Genomic DNA, 17,153 nt, shown 5'->3' with positions numbered 1-17,153 from the left:
TGAAAGATCCAGAACTTCGTAAAATGTATCTGGACTTTATGAATGAATACAGAGCACTGGGTCACATGAGCCCAACGAACAATAAGATCCCGAGTGAGCCACACTATTTCATTCCACATCAATGCGTTTTAAGACCCGAAAGCACAACAAGCAAATTACGTGTTGTTTTAGACGCTTCGAGTCTCGAGTCTCAAATTTCATTGAATGAACTTTTGATGGTAGGCCCAACCCTCCAAGAAGAATTGTACTCAACTTTTCTTCGTTTTCGTTTACATAAGTACGCTTTAACTGTTCTGTCGATGACTTATTGACAGGATCTGAAAATTTTGAGTCTCTAGATCTTATAAGAAGTGAAGTAATTAAAATATTAAACTCGGCAGGATTCACCTTAACAAAGTGGTTTTCGAACCATCCTAAATTTTTCGACAGTGATTGCACTGAAAAGTCATTAAGCTTCAATGACAACAATTCAGCCAAAACACTAGGAATCCATTGGTTGCCAAAAGAGGATTTGTTTCGATTTCTTTTGGATGCCAACTTTAATGATCTGCGAGCCACTAAACGGAACATATTGTCAGTCTCAGCTCGCCTTTTCGATCCTCTGGATTATTAGCCCCATTAGTTACCAAAGCAAAAATCTTATTGCACGAGCTTTGGATTCAAAAACTAGATTGGGATGAGTCGATTCCATTGCGCCTTGACACTAGCGGGCAGAATTTCAAAGCCAACCTACTACAGCTCTTGTCAATCAGCATTCCTCGGTATGTAAACCTAGAGTCGACTGCTACATGCCTAATTCATGGCTTCTCCGACGCTTCAATAAGAGCGTACGGATGCTGCATATACATACGAAGCCAATCTGCTAGTGGAGTCAAATGTATGCTGCTTACTGCAAAGTCTAGAGTGGCTCCGCTGAAGACCAAGTCTCTCCGGTGTCCCGAGCTCTCTGCAGCACATCTTCTTGCCAAATTATGGTCAGGAGTTGCACCAATGTTGAGACGACGATTCGAGAAAATTACATTTTGGACAGACTCTGAAATTGTATTGCACTGGGTAAAAACGCATCCATCTTCATTACAAACCTTTGTCGCAAATAGAGTGTCCGAAATCCAAGAATTATTTGACAATGTACATTGGCGACATGTGCCAACAAAACAAAATCCTGCAGATCAAGTGTCTCGGGGTTGTAACGTGGAGGAATTGAATAATTCTATATGATTTGGCGGTTCACAGTTCCTCCTAGAAGACCCCGCTTTATGGCCATTAACGCTCATTATTATCATTTCATTATCACTTATTTACGGTTCCTGCACTTTCGAAATCACCACGCTGGGGCAAAACCGTTGGTTGCGCTTCTTCGAAAACGCATATGGCTAATTAATGCCAGAGAAGCTTGCAGTAGAACCGTAAGAAATTGTACACACTGCTTTCATTACAAGCCGAAGTTGCAAACCCAAATAATGGAAAATTTTCCAGTTGAAAGACTTCGCGCGTTACGACCCTTTCTAATATGTGGATTGTGGTCACATATATACAACGTTAAAAATACGTGGTCGACCACTCGTTAAGACTTATATAGAAGTTTTCGTTTGCTTCACTACAAAAGCAGTACATTAAGAACTCGTCTTGGGCCTATTTACTAATTCTTTTATTTTCGACCTCAAAAGGTTCATTGGTCGCCGAGGGATGCCACAGAAAGTATTCAGCGACAACACAACCAACTTCGCGGCCGAAGAAGGATTTAGCTTCGGCTTTATACCACCCAAGGCGCCACACTTCGGCGGATTATGGGAGGCGGCCGTGAAATCCGCCAAGCATCTGATCGTTCGCGCTCTCGGCAACGCTCTACTAACGACGGAAGAGCTCTCAATGCTACTGGCCGAAGCGGAGGCCATTTTGAATTCGCGTCCCCTAACACCGTTGAGCCAGGACCCCAACGACGGTAAAGCACTAACTCCAGCGCATCTTTTAATCAGTTGTCCTCTGCGAGCACTGCCACCAGCACAAGTGCCAACGGACCCAGTTCGTTGTTGCGAGAGATGGCAACTTGTTTGCTGTCTCAAGCAATAGTTTTGGCAACAGTGGTCCAAAATATATCTAACGAGCCTTCAGGAGCGCAACAAATGGCTGCACCTCAAACGCAACCTTCAGCCAGGCGATCTCGTCCTCGTTCACGAAGACAACGTACCGCCGCAGCAGCGGGTAATCGGACGCGTCGTTGCAACTGTCGCAGGCCAAGACGGCAAGTTACGAATGGCAGACGGGGCAACCAAGGCGGGCACAATTAAGCGCCCAATCCATAAACTCGCATTACCGCCCATGGATGTTGAAGGATCCTGATTGTGTCAAGGTGGCGGGTGTTGCGTCAAGCTTATATATGTTCAACCTAAAATGAAAATAAAACATGAAATTTAAATTAATTACTTTTCTGAAGTACATTTTATATTTGCATTATAAAGTTTTCCTTTCATTGTACTTACCCTAATAATGTTAAATATACTCACCTTAATCTATCACCATAAGTTAACGAAATGAATTGTACTTACCTCTTTTGTGTACATACCTGTATACTTACATTCCAACTATTTTTCCCGTTAGTTTTAAGATTTAGGCTAAGTCATCTAGTTGCTGAACTAAGGAAACAAGAAATGCGCTGTCGTGGGACACCAGGCAGGAACGAAGTTCCTTCGGATAATGTAGAATCGATACAATTTGCAAAAAATTGTGCTTATTATTTTTATGTAAAGGGTGATTTTTTAAGAGCTTGATAACTTTTTTTTAATAAAAAACGCATAAAATTTGCAAAATCTCATCGGTTCTTTATTTGAAACGTTAGATTGGTTCATGACATTTACTTTTTGAAGATAATTTCATTTAAATGTTGACCGCGGCTGCGTCTTAGGTGGTCCATTCGGAAAGTCCAATTTTGGGCAACTTTTTCGAGCATTTCGGCCGGAATAGCCCGAATTTCTTCGGAAATGTTGTCTTCCAAAGCTGGAATAGTTGCTGGCTTATTTCTGTAGACTTTAGACTTGACGTAGCCCCACAAAAAATAGTCTAAAGGCGTTAAATCGCATGATCTTGGTGGCCAACTTACGGGTCCATTTCTTGAGATGAATTGTTGTCCGAAGTTTTCCCTCAAAATGGCCATAGAATCGCGAGCTGTGTGGCATGTAGCGCCATCTTGTTGAAACCACATGTCAACCAAGTTCAGTTCTTCCATTTTTGGCAACAAAAAGTTTGTTAGCATCGAACGATAGCGATCGCCATTCACCGTAACGTTGCGTCCAACAGCATCTTTGAAAAAATACGGTCCAATGATTCCACCAGCGTACAAACCACACCAAACAGTGCATTTTTCGGGATGCATGGGCAGTTCTTGAACGGCTTCTGGTTGCTCTTCACCCCAAATGCGGCAATTTTGCTTATTTACGTAGCCATTCAACCAGAAATGAGCCTCATCGCTGAACAAAATTTGTCGATAAACACATTTCGAACCGAACACTGATTTTGGTAATAAAATTCAATGATTTGCAAGCGTTGCTCGTTAGTAAGTCTATTCATGATGAAATGTCAAAGCATACTGAGCATCTTTCTCTTTGACACCATGTCTGAAATCCCACGTGATCTGTCAAATACTAATGCATGAAAATCCTAAAATCAAAAAAATCACCCGTTAGGTTGTCCTGATTTTTTATCTCAAATTTCGCTGATTAGTTTTTATTTAAGTACAGATAAGTATTAAGAAAATTTAGTATTTTAAGAAATAATGAATTACGTAAAATAAAAAAATAATTCAAATTATATCTAAATAAAAAACTAAAATAACAAAAATATATATCTCTTTTATTTTTATTTGACACCATAAAATTACATACGAAAAAAAATAGAAATAATTGCAAATTACAAAATTACAAAAAAGTTTATTATTAATATTAAGTAATACTTATTAATCAGTTTCTTCATTGAATTCTATTACTGAAACTATTGGCTTGTGGTAACTAAAATATGATACATATGTTTGTGATTCTATTTTATGCAAATACTTCGAAAAAACAGCATCAATTGTAGTACCGTATCTCGTTGTCGATTCTTTTGGATTGTTATTTATAAGTAATTTAAATTTTTCTAAAAGATATGTTCTTAGTGGTTCTGATTTTTCATCAGCAAAATTTACATTAAAATCTCCAGATAAAACCATTGGAAGCTGATGGAAGTTTCCACCAAGTATTTCAGAAACCTCATCAGTATATTCAATAAGCGCTCGATGGATGAAATGTTTTATGTACATCTTCAATTTTTGTATTTGGTGAAATGTAGACCATTACCATGACAATTTCAACTCCGTTGTTCATTTTACATATGGCTGAACAAATGTCTCCAACTTCTGTACGTCTAACATTCACGTCGCTAGTATTTTTTAAAATTATGTCCATATTTGGTGTTAAAATATTAGTAGTGTCATTGCTATTTTGATAGATAGCAACTCCACCTGTACGTACGTAATCTCGCTTGAAATGGGCAATGCAGTTGAAGTTAGGAATATCAATCTGTTGGTCACTGCTCATCCACGTTTCGGAAAGAAATAAGAAATTAGTTTTTTGAATTACAGAATCCGACAAATCCAATCTATGGCGTTGTAGACTTTGACAATTTAATGTAGTTATGGAAATGCCATTTTTAGTTTGAAGAAAATCCAAGATCGTTTGGGCTTTAGTGTGTAAAGAATTTAGCGACAATCTCTGAAATTCTTGGTAATAAGGTAATACATAGATTTAACAAAAGTAATTTGATACGGTAACCCACCAACTTCATTGAGATTCTTTTTATGCAGTTTCTGACGACAATTTGTCTCTTGTTCACGACTTTTTGAACCAATGATCACATCGTCAGCTGTCGAAATTACTTTTTCTTCAAATTTTTGCAAAACATAATTGTTGTAAGCGTCAACACGAACGTTTTCATGAAACAAACGAACTCCATGAGGACACAATCTTTCGGCATCTTCTTTGGTAAAAAATCTGGATTCAATAATTTGAAATTCATCCTCATCCAATGGATCTCCGTTGCCTATCTTAGTTAGAATATTCGAAAATTGAACATTAGTCTGTCTCACTACTTCAGTCAGTTGATAATATTTTAATGTTCTCCACAAATAAGGTCCAAAAATATTTGTTTTAACTGGCTTATATATGGCTGTTGCCCTTACTGGTGGTGCTTGCCGTAAATCTCCAATTAAAATCACATCTATGCCACCAAAGTCAGCTTTACCTCTTCCGGTAATCTGTTTTAAACGCATGTCAATTTTGCCTAATAGCTCTGCACTAATCATGCTTACTTCATCGATGATTAATACTTTAACATATCTAAAAAGTGATCTGTACAAATGTAATGTTTCAAATGATAAAGGTAACATTTTGGAAATTGGAATTTTAAGAGCTGTATGAACTGTTGTACCATTAATTGCCACAGCAGCTTTGCCAGTTGAAGCGCAAGTTATGTAAGCATTGCAGTAACCATCATTGTCAGTAAATCTGTTGTAAATTTCCATTATAAGTTTAATGACAAAAGTCTTACCACTACCAGCTGGACCAGTGAAGAAAATTTGAAACGGCACTTGATTTGGAGTTAGCAAATGATGAATAATGTTCATTAATAGATCTTTTTGTTTTGTATTTGCCGATCTCATCAATTCGCAGAAGTGTTGAGTGTCCATCAAGTTTTCTCTTTGTTTTGCAACAGCACCAAGTTTGCTAAGTGCTGCATTTTGCAAATCAGCATTGATTGTAGAATCCGGATATTGCGCTATCAATGCATAAGGATCATTTTCGAAGACAATATTGGCATGTTCTTGTTCATCTTCACCATCAGCATCTTCGTCTTCTTTTTCTCTACACAACTGTCTACAAATTTCAAGGGTTTTTTCCATATCTAAGTTGGACTCAAACTCTTTTCTGCGTTTTAAGATTAAATCTTTGTTATCTTCAAATATTTGTATATATTTATTATCAGCAAGAACGTCGTTATTTTCACTTTTAAAAGGAATATGCAGCAATACCATTTCTCTTCTGTAGTCGTTGAAGTTATTAGTCATATCATAATTACGGTAACGGATCACTTTTGGAATTTTCCTTTTTACATATTCTCCTTTATTATTGATGTAATAATTAGCTACGAACTGTGCCAATGTAACGTTGTCCAAATCATCGGGTCTTTTTTCATACTTATCAAACCAGTTTTCTTTCCATATATTTGTGCAATCATCCTGCAATGCCTCTAATTCTTTCATAGTTTTCCTTATTCTGTGACGTTCAGTGGGATATATTGTCGGTATATAAACAGTCACTACCGATGATTTTGCCATAGGTTGTCGTAGCAAATACCAAGCAGCTTCTTGTGCTGACATTTCAACAGCATGAAGAACGTCAACACTCAATTTCTTTGTGATATCCACAAGATCAAATTCTGGATTTTCGTCCATAACCTGAAGTATTTGTCGTTGTAGATCGCTGATACCTCTGTTGTGTTTGTTAACATACTCAACAACGTAAGCAGCACACGAATATTCATCTAGTATCATTTGGAAATCCATATTAGACTTTAAATGGTGAAGTACAAATGGATTAAAAGAATTATACCACTTTTCTGATGGTGTTCGACGATAGAATAACCTTGGTCGATTGATACCGGCACGAATGATGTTGTAATAATGTTCATCGGATTCAATATGATTGTCAATATAAAAATGATCAAAATCTGTGTATTCAAAACTTTCTAAATTTGAACGAAGTAGTTTATAGTGATTTTTATATTCTTTAAATTTTTCTTCAGAAAAATTTTGGTCAGTATCTTTCATAGGTAACAATGTTATTGTATTTCGAGATGGCATAAAAGGTGCACCAAATCGACAGTTTTCTTTTCTATTAGGGTCCATTTTTTTATAACACGTATAAGTGTGTTTATGGGTTTGGAGTTTTATATTTCCAGACGCCTCTAGCTCTGATACGGAAATTAATTCATCAATTATTTGAATGAATTCTTTGTTGTTATCTAATAAATCTCCCGGAATATTATCCAACCATAACAGAATGTGAGCGTGGGGACTTCCGCGATGTTGAAATTCGATTCTTTTAAAGTAATTATTTACCCTATGTTTACCAAATGGACTTCTTTTTTTAGATTGAAAAATCTTCAATAAGCAATCTACTAATTTGTTAAAGTATACGGCACAAGTAACAGCATCTTCATTAACTAGAGTTGCTTTATCAATATAACTCATTTCCCCTAATAGTTCATTGGAAATATCTGCTCCATTATTCTTTAATTTATACAGTAATTTAAGCAAATCGGTCCAACCCATTTCATTAGCACTGACAGTCATAAAAACAGTTGGTGCTCCTAATTGTCGAATCATAGCGAAAAGATCTTTTTTTCGATCGGACCAGAACCAAGCTGAATTCGGAATACAACGAAGAAAAGCGAGGTTACTTTCAATACAGTTATTAATATATTCTTCAGACTGTACATTCTCTTTTGTTATTTTATTGTCATAGCCAACATGTTTAAATGCAATTCTCACGCTTTGACTGACTCGTAGTCTCATAATTTTCGCAGCTAAATATAAAAGATGCTGTGGATCAGTAGCACGTCGATCTGTACGCCGGATTTCACTAGTAGCTTGCATAAATTCAGTTACATGTATATCTTCTCTATAGTTTCTAAACTGACCACCGTATATAGTTGGAAATGAAAGCTCTTCGGCATGTTCGTCGATTAGTACGCTAACAGGAATACTCTTCTCTCCAGGTGCCATATGCAAATGTAAATCTTCATTCCACATAAGAGTTTGTTGTTGAGCTGTGAGATTATCTTCAATCGGCACATGCTCACTGACATCATCAAGTACTAATTCCGGAGCTGCTTCGTTATTATTATTATTGTTTAAAAATGTATTGTCGATTGTGATGTTATGGTAGATATAAAGCGGAGTTTTTACCAAATAAGTCAACCATTTTTTAATACTATTTAGATTTATGAGGCCATGAACATAACTGCTTTTATATATTAATTTCTTCTTTAAGTGTACATAAACGCAATGGTCATCGTTAATATTTCTAGGCAAATGGCTTACCATTGTATTAACTTCAATGGGAACATTTATAATTTGACCATAAATACCGTATTGACCGTGAACATGTCTAAGCCTTCGTATTTGCATAAAGGGAATCCTCGGTGAAATTAGGCGTTGTTCCACTAGATTTAATTTTGGCAGATGGGATGGAATTTTTGGGTATGAAAACCCGTTGTATGTCGCCATTGAAGGTACTTTTTCTTTGTTTAAAGCCGCTTTACACGTTGAACAAATGTCAACATTTCTACCACACACATAATTCTAAAATAGCAAAAAGAACATATAGTAATAAAATCATATGAAGTACCAATAAAGATAAACAATTGATTAAAGTAAAAAACTCACCGGCAATATTTTTTGTAAAATATTCTTGTGTATACTAGATGTCTCACTTAAATCTTCCATCCACCAAAGCCTATCACAGACAGCACAAGAATGTTCAAAAGTATTATTTTTAAAGCTAGTGAAAAAATCTAGATGACTACTGCTGTGTTGGTAATAATTTGTGTAAACTGGAATTGTGACATGATTTTCTAAAAATTCCATCTCAATCATATCGTTTTCGTCATCAAATTCAATTCCACTTGCTTCGGAATTTTCTTCGGCTGCTGTATTATTTTCCAAGTTTAAAGGACCTACAAAAATACAGTCTTCAGAGTGTTGACTACTAATATTGTTGTCCATTATCATATCAAACTTACTAATTCTGTTGTTTATTATCATTTCCTGTACGTCAATATACGGAGTAAAATGCTGATTGCGAAGATGGAGGTGAATGAAGTTTTGTGTATCATTCACAATAAAATAACAGAACCACAGTTTTTCTTGACTTGTGTTAGTATCGAAGAATTGAAAATGCACACAAATATTCTGATTGTATTCTCTTGAAAATATCGATATACAATCTAAATCTCCATATTTGGACTCACTAACAAGTATACATCTTGCATTATTTGGGTTTTGGCAGATATGAAAATATCGAGATTCCAGTAATTGTTTTCTGAGTTCCGATGGTGTTATTCTGAGCCTTAGAACTTCAATGAGAGAATAAAATAAACAATTGCCGTCTCCAGGAATGTTTATTAAACGCTGTAAAATGGCGTTCGGCTTTGAACATTCGGTATGTTGCTCGTATGGAGCTTGGAATGAAAGATTTATGACTGATCTTTGAGAAGATGGCTGTATTTGTGGTGGTAAATTAACAGTATCATGCATCCTAAAAAAAAAAAAGTTATATGTTTTAAAGAAAAATTTGAAAAAATATGAAAAAAGTTGGACACATGAATTATTCTAAATTCAGAAAGTAATAATAATAATATGATAATAATAATAATAATAATAATAATAATAATAATAATAATAATAATAATAAAATATGATAATAATAAAATAATAAAAATAATAATAACACTTTTTCGTAGATGAGGCTAAAAATAAAGTTCGAAAACAAAGGAGCACCCTCATATGCATACATACACATCGATAATATTGTATTGTACCTTTCCCGTTTATTTTCAATTTTCTTATTCTTAATTTTTTGGCGTCCCCTATATGCCTTCTTTTGAAATTCTGCATTCGTATTTGGTGGTTTTGCGGTTCTGAAAACGATTGAAAATAGATTTTTGGTTTAATTTCAATTAACAAAAATAAATAAATTCTATATATGTATATGTTTGAGTGCTTCTTTTCTTTGAATTTATATTTTTGCTTCCACACACGAATTATTCCTCTAAATTCAGAAATTATTTTGTAATTACAATAATACATTTTCGTAGATGAAGCTAAAAATAAAATTCAAAAAAAAAAGGAGCACCCTCGTATGCATACATACACATCGATAATTTTGTATTGTACCTTTCTCGTTTATTTTCAATTTCCTTAATTTTTTGGCGTTCCCTATATGCCTTTTGAAATTCTGCATTCGTATTTGGTGGTTTTGCGGTTCTGAAAACAATTGAAAATAGATTTTTGGTTTAATTTCAATTAACAAAAATAAATAAATTCTATATATGTATATGTTTGAGTGCTTCTTTTCTTTGAATTTATATTTTTGCTTCCACACACGAATTATTCCTCTAAATTCAGAAATTATTTTGTAATTACAATAATACTTTTTCGTAGATGAAGCTAAAAATAAAATTCAAAAAAAAAGGAGCACCCTCGTATGCATACTACATACCAGAGTCCTGCACGAGTAATTAAAAAAGTAACATGTTAGCAAGCGGCGATGCCGATGCGGCGAGTACACGCTACGTAACGGTACTTTGGCATCGTGGGCATCGGCATCGAGGGTATCGGCATCGCGGGCATCGCCGATTACTACAATGTTACCAGTGGTCGGCATTTCTTAGAACAATTGTGGAAACTAACTTCACACGTACGCTTACGCTCTATCGCAGAGCCGCTCAAAATTTTTCATGCCTATACTCGGAGTATAGGCAAGCAAATGCAGTCAAAGTATGTACGCTATGACGCTAATTCTGCCAGCGTCATAAATACACTCGAAATACAGGAATTCAGTTTCGAATAAGCATATAGAGGACTTAATGAGAATCAAAACTTACGATCTTGAAGTCGATATGGAAAAAATCATGGAAAGTTAAAAAAAATTAACTTAAAATTATTGTTGTTCTTAATTGCTTTTTTAATCAAAAACCATAATTTTTTATTTTTTTCTAAATTTTTAATTACAAAATAACCAAATAGCACGATTTCACTCAGTGTACTAAGCAAGCGCGCGCACACAATCATACGCTAGCAGATATCAAATGTGTGATTGTATGCGTTGGTAAATAAATTGCGCATTATTTTGAGCGGCTCTGCTCTATCGTTCAGTCGTTGTCGAGCCAGCAACGAATTAACATCATGTAAGACTATAGCGTTTCATTTGCTATTGACGATACCAGATAGTAATCGTACGATGCCACGATGCCGCGATGCCGATGCGCAATGTTACCTTCGCATCGTGGTAATCGTCAGAAGTGTTACTTAGTAACGTAATCGTACGATGCCTACCTTAATCGTGCAGGCCTCTGGTACATACACATCGATAATTTTGTATTGTACCTTTCTCGTTTATTTTCAATTTCCTTAATTTTTTGGCGTTCCCTATATGCCTTTTGAAATTCTGCATTCGTATTTGGTGGTTTTGCGATTCTGAAAACAATTGAAAATAGATTTTTGGTTTAATTTCAATTAACAAAAATAAATAAATTCTATATATGTATATGTTTGAGTGCTTCTTTTCTTTGAATTTATATTTTTGCTTCCACACACGAATTATTCCTCTAAATTCAGAAATTATTTTGTAATTACAATAATACTTTTTCGTAGATGAAGCTAAAAATAAAATTCAAAAAAAAAGGAGCACCCTCGTATGCATACATACACATCGATAATTTTGTATTGTACCTTTCTCGTTTATTTTCAATTTCCTTAATTTTTTGGCGTTCCCTATATGCCTTTTGAAATTCTGCATTCGTATTTGGTGGTTTTGCGGTTCTGAAAACAATTGAAAATAGATTTTTGGTTTAATTTCAATTAACAAAAATAAATAAATTCTATATATGTATATGTTTGAGTGCTTCTTTTCTTTGAATTTATATTTTTGCTTCCACACACGAATTATTCCTCTAAATTCAGAAATTATTTTGTAATTACAATAATACATTTTCGTAGATGAAGCTAAAAATAAAATTCAAAAAAAAGGAGCACCCTCGTATGCATACATACACATCGATAATTTTGTATTGTACCTTTCTCGTTTATTTTCAATTTCCTTAATTTTTTGGCGTTCCCTATATGCCTTTTGAAATTCTGCATTCGTATTTGGTGGTTTTGCGGTTCTGAAAACAATTGAAAATAGATTTTTGGTTTAATTTCAATTAACAAAAATAAATAAATTCTATATATGTATATGTTTGAGTGCTTCTTTTCTTTGAATTTATATTTTTGCTTCCACACACGAATTATTCCTCTAAATTCAGAAATTATTTTGTAATTACAATAATACATTTTCGTAGATGAAGCTAAAAATAAAATTCAAAAAAAAAGGAGCACCCTCGTATGCATACATACACATCGATAATTTTGTATTGTACCTTTCTCGTTTATTTTCAATTTCCTTAATTTTTTGGCGTTCCCTATATGCCTTTTGAAATTCTGCATTCGTATTTGGTGGTTTTGCGGTTCTGAAAACAATTGAAAATAGATTTTTGGTTTAATTTCAATTAACAAAAATAAATAAATTCTATATATGTATATGTTTGAGTGCTTCTTTTCTTTGAATTTATATTTTTGCTTCCACACACGAATTATTCCTCTAAATTCAGAAATTATTTTGTAATTACAATAATACTTTTTCGTAGATGAAGCTAAAAATAAAATTCAAAAAAAAAGGAGCACCCTCGTATGCATACATACACATCGATAATTTTGTATTGTACCTTTCTCGTTTATTTTCAATTTCCTTAATTTTTTGGCGTTCCCTATATGCCTTTTGAAATTCTGCATTCGTATTTGGTGGTTTTGCGATTCTGAAAACAATTGAAAATAGATTTTTGGTTTAATTTCAATTAACAAAAATAAATAAATTCTATATATGTATATGTTTGAGTGCTTCTTTTCTTTGAATTTATATTTTTGCTTCCACACACGAATTATTCCTCTAAATTCAGAAATTATTTTGTAATTACAATAATACTTTTTCGTAGATGAAGCTAAAAATAAAATTCAAAAAAAAAAGGAGCACCCTCGTATGCATACATACACATCGATAATTTTGTATTGTACCTTTCTCGTTTATTTTCAATTTCCTTAATTTTTTGGCGTTCCCTATATGCCTTTTGAAATTCTGCATTCGTATTTGGTGGTTTTGCGATTCTGAAAACAATTGAAAATAGATTTTTGGTTTAATTTCAATTAACAAAAATAAATAAATTCTATATATGTATATGTTTGAGTGCTTCTTTTCTTTGAATTTATATTTTTGCTTCCATACACGAATTATTCCTCTAAATTCAGAAATTATTTTGTAATTACAATACTTTTTCGTAGATGAGGCTAAAAATAAAATTCAAAAAAAAGGAGCACCCTCATATGCATACATACACATCGATAATATTGTATTGTACCTTTCTCGTTTATTTTCAATTTTCTTAATTTTTTGGCGTTCCCTATATGCCTTTTGAAATTCTGCATTCGTATTTGGTGGTTTTGCCGTTCTGAAAACGATTGAAAATAGATTTTTGGTTTAAGTTCAATTAACAAAAATAAATAAATTCTATATATGTATATGTTTGAGTGCTTCTTTTCTTTGAATTTATATTTTTGCTTCCACACACGAATTATTCCTCTAAATTCAGAAATTATTTTGTAATTACAATAATACTTTTTCGTAGATGAAGCTAAAAATAAAATTCAAAAAAAAAGGAGCACCCTCGTATGCATACATACACATCGATAATTTTGTATTGTACCTTTCTCGTTTATTTTCAATTTCCTTAATTTTTTGGCGTTCCCTATATGCCTTTTGAAACTCTGCATTCGTATTTGGTGGTTTTGCGGTTCTGAAAACAATTGAAAATAGATTTTTGGTTTAATTTCAATTAACAAAATAAATAAATTCTATATATGTATATGTTTGAGTGCTTCTTTTCTTTGAATTTATATTTTTGCTTCCACACACGAATTGTTCCTCTAAATTCAGAAATTATTTTGTAATTACAATAATACTTTTTCGTAGATGAGGCTAAAAATAAAATTCAAAAAAAAAGGAGCACCCTCGTATGCATACATGCACATCGATAATTTTGTATTGTACCTTTCTCGTTTATTTTCAATTTTCTTAATTTTTTGGCGTTTCCTATGTGCCTTTTGAAATTCTGCATTCGTTTTTTTTGGTGGTCTTGCGGTTCTGAAAATGATTGAAATGAAAAATAGAAAAATAGAATTATCTATATATATAAAAGAAAGTTGTGTTAGTTACACCATTTATAACTCAAGAACGGCTGAACCGATTTGGCTGAAAATTGGTGGAGAGGTAGCTTAGAACCAGGGTAAGGACATAGGATACTTTTTACCTCTTTATGTTAAACTTTAATCCAACTCATAAATACAAAAATTATATTTCAAATCATAAGCATTTGTTCAAAATTCATGTTTGTAGAAATTATTTGAATAAATGCGTACAATTTTGAACAGATTCCTCAAAAATCATCTTCTATATATATAAAAGAAAGTTGTGTTAGTTACACCATTTATAACTCAAGAACGGCTGAACCGATTTGGCATTGGTGGAGAGGTAGCTTATAACCAGGGTAAGGACATAGGATACTTTTTACCTCTTTATGTTAAACTTTAATCCAACTCATAAATACAAAAATTATATTTCAAATCATAAGCATTTGTTCAAAATTCATGTTTGTAGAAATTATTTGAATAAATGCGTACAATTTTGAACAGATTCCTCAAAAATCATCTTCTATATATATAAAAGAAAGTTGTGTTAGTTACACCATTTATAACTCAAGAACGGCTGAACCGATTTGGCATTGGTGGAGAGGTAGCTTATAACCAGGGTAAGGACATAGGATACTTTTTACCTCTTTATGTTAAACTTTAATCCAACTCATAAATACAAAAATTATATTTCAAATCATAAGCATTTGTTCAAAATTCATGTTTGTAGAAATTATTTGAATAAATGCGTACAATTTTGAACAGATTCCTCAAAAATCATCTTCTATATATATAAAAGAAAGTTGTGTTAGTTACACCATTTATAACTCAAGAACGGCTGAACCGATTTGGCATTGGTGGAGAGGTAGCTTATAACCAGGGTAAGGACATAGGATACTTTTTACCTCTTTATGTTAAACTTTAATCCAACTCATAAATACAAAAATTATATTTCAAATCATAAGCATTTGTTCAAAATTCATGTTTGTAGAAATTATTTGAATAAATGCGTACAATTTTGAACAGATTCCTCAAAAATCATCTTCTATATATATAAAAGAAAGTTGTGTTAGTTACACCATTTATAACTCAAGAACGGCTGAACCGATTTGGCATTGGTGGAGAGGTAGCTTATAACCAGGGTAAGGACATAGGATACTTTTTACCTCTTTATGTTAAACTTTAATCCAACTCATAAATACAAAAATTATATTTCAAATCAAAAGCATTTGTTCAAAATTCATGTTTGTAGAAATTATTTGAATAAATGCGTACAATTTTGAACAGATTCCTCAAAAATCATCTTCTATATGTATAAAAGAAAGTTGTGTTAGTTACACCATTTATAACTGAAGAACGGCTGAACCGATTTGGCATTGGTGGAGAGGTAGCTTATAACCAGGGTAAGGACATAGGATACTTTTTACCTCTTTATGTTAAACTTTAATCCAACTCATAAATACAAAAATTATATTTCAAATCATAAGCATTTGTTCAAAATTCATGTTTGTAGAAATTATTTGAATAAATGCGTACAATTTTGAACAGATTCCTCAAAAATCATCTTCTATATATATAAAAGAAAGTTGTGTTAGTTACACCATTTATAACTCAAGAGCGGCTGAACCGATTTGGCATTGGTGGAGAGGTAGCTTATAACCAGGGTAAGGACATAGGATACTTTTTACCTCTTTATGTTAAACTTTAATCCAACTCATAAATACAAAAATTATATTTCAAATCAAAAGCATTTGTTCAAAATTCATGTTTGTAGAAATTATTTGAATAAATGCGTACAATTTTGAACAGATTCCTCAAAAATCATCTTCTATATATATAAAAGAAAGTTGTGTTAGTTACACCATTTATAACTCAAGAACGGCTGAACCGATTTGGCATTGGTGGAGAGGTAGCTTATAACCAGGGTAAGGACATAGGATACTTTTTACCTCTTTATGTTAAACTTTAATCCAACTCATAAATACAAAAATTATATTTCAAATCAAAAGCATTTGTTCAAAATTCATGTTTGTAGAAATTATTTGAATAAATGCGTACAATTTTGAACAGATTCCTCAAAAATAATACAATAAATACACTAAATATTTGGAATAGAAGAAAAGAACTGCAACCAAATTCGCAGTGAAATAGATTATAACTGGCTCAGTAATCAGTCGTTGAGTATGTATTATACCACATGCATCCTAAAAGACTGATGTCATAACCTCTCCAGCCGCCTTTTTCGTCTTTCCACGCCTGAGAACCGGTTCATCATGTGCAGTTCACTAGAATGACTGTCGATTGGACTCCAGTGGGAAATGATGGAGCTATGTTTCTATTGTCACACACCGACGCAAAAGTTCGGTTTTATTACGATTAAAGAACACTCAGAATCAGTTATTCGTTGTTTTTGTAGGATTATGAACTTGCGAGGCACCCACTTTGCACAAAGCTTTCGCCTCTTTAGAGCATCATTGTCCTTGGTGCTCATTGCGCCTGTTTCCAGCTTAGCAAATATCTTTTCAACGGTGAATTTCCCTGAGCCAGAATTCAACACTATTTTCCCCCAAAAAGCAACACGAAATGCTCCATTTTTTTTTTGTAAACTAACACAATTTGCTTCACAAAAATGCTATATCTCATTAACTAATGGTTATAGTCCTACTAATAGAAATCAAATAGATGGTAGTAATGATATTAATTATGCATCAGCCACAGTGAAGCGTGGACGGGTCCTCTAGTTAATAATAAATTAATAATAACATATATATATACTTACGTATTTAATTCATCATCACTTATTTGTTTTTGTTCACCTTTCATTGTCACTATATTTTTTTTTATAATTTATAATTTATAAATGGTATTTTTTTACGATTTGAACGATACGAACTGAAAATGGCTTTGTGCGTAAGAAAGCAGCAACATAACAATGGCCGGCATGTACACAAGACAATACAGCCGTCCATTTTGCATGTACACAATATCGTTGTTGCCATACTAATACCTTTCAGTTCAATGAAATTTTAATATTTTATTCAAAGTGAAATTTTTTATGCAAAAA

The 17,153-nt window shown here is 33.2% G+C and overlaps 2 protein-coding genes across 51 annotated transcripts in view; one reads left to right on the top strand and one right to left on the bottom strand.

The window, feature by feature from the left end:
• The window catches only part of LOC115065766 (carcinine transporter), a 1,371,383-nt gene that overhangs the window by 188,172 nt on the left and 1,166,058 nt on the right, over window positions 1–17,153 (top strand). The window lies entirely within an intron of this gene.
• LOC105232370 (uncharacterized) lies at window positions 3,665–17,009 on the bottom strand. Of its 50 annotated transcripts, none has more exons than XM_049462200.1 (15): window positions 16,869–17,009; window positions 13,953–14,045; window positions 13,609–13,698; window positions 13,264–13,353; window positions 12,923–13,012; window positions 12,577–12,666; window positions 12,232–12,321; window positions 11,887–11,976; window positions 11,543–11,632; window positions 11,147–11,287; window positions 9,986–10,075; window positions 9,631–9,729; window positions 8,833–9,347; window positions 8,477–8,766; window positions 3,667–8,392 (listed from the first exon to the last, which is right to left on the bottom strand). In XM_049462200.1, the coding sequence occupies exons 1-15, from the start codon at window positions 16,910–16,912 to the stop codon at window positions 4,730–4,732; spliced, it is 5,565 nt and encodes a 1,854-aa protein (XP_049318157.1). In that variant the 5' UTR covers window positions 16,913–17,009; the 3' UTR covers window positions 3,667–4,729. The 50 variants fall into 50 exon arrangements, with proteins under 50 accessions (XP_049318286.1, XP_049318289.1, XP_049318291.1 ...); XM_049462202.1 differs by having other exon boundaries at window positions 11,198–11,287; window positions 16,869–16,934; XM_049462233.1 differs by lacking the exon at window positions 13,953–14,045 and having other exon boundaries at window positions 3,666–8,392; window positions 16,869–17,004.

This window comes from Bactrocera dorsalis, chromosome 1, assembly GCF_023373825.1.
Source record: "Bactrocera dorsalis isolate Fly_Bdor chromosome 1, ASM2337382v1, whole genome shotgun sequence".
Lineage (NCBI taxonomy): Eukaryota > Metazoa > Arthropoda > Insecta > Diptera > Tephritidae > Bactrocera > Bactrocera dorsalis.
Note: the sequence above shows the minus strand (reverse complement) of the source record. Positions and strands in the feature narration are given on the sequence as shown.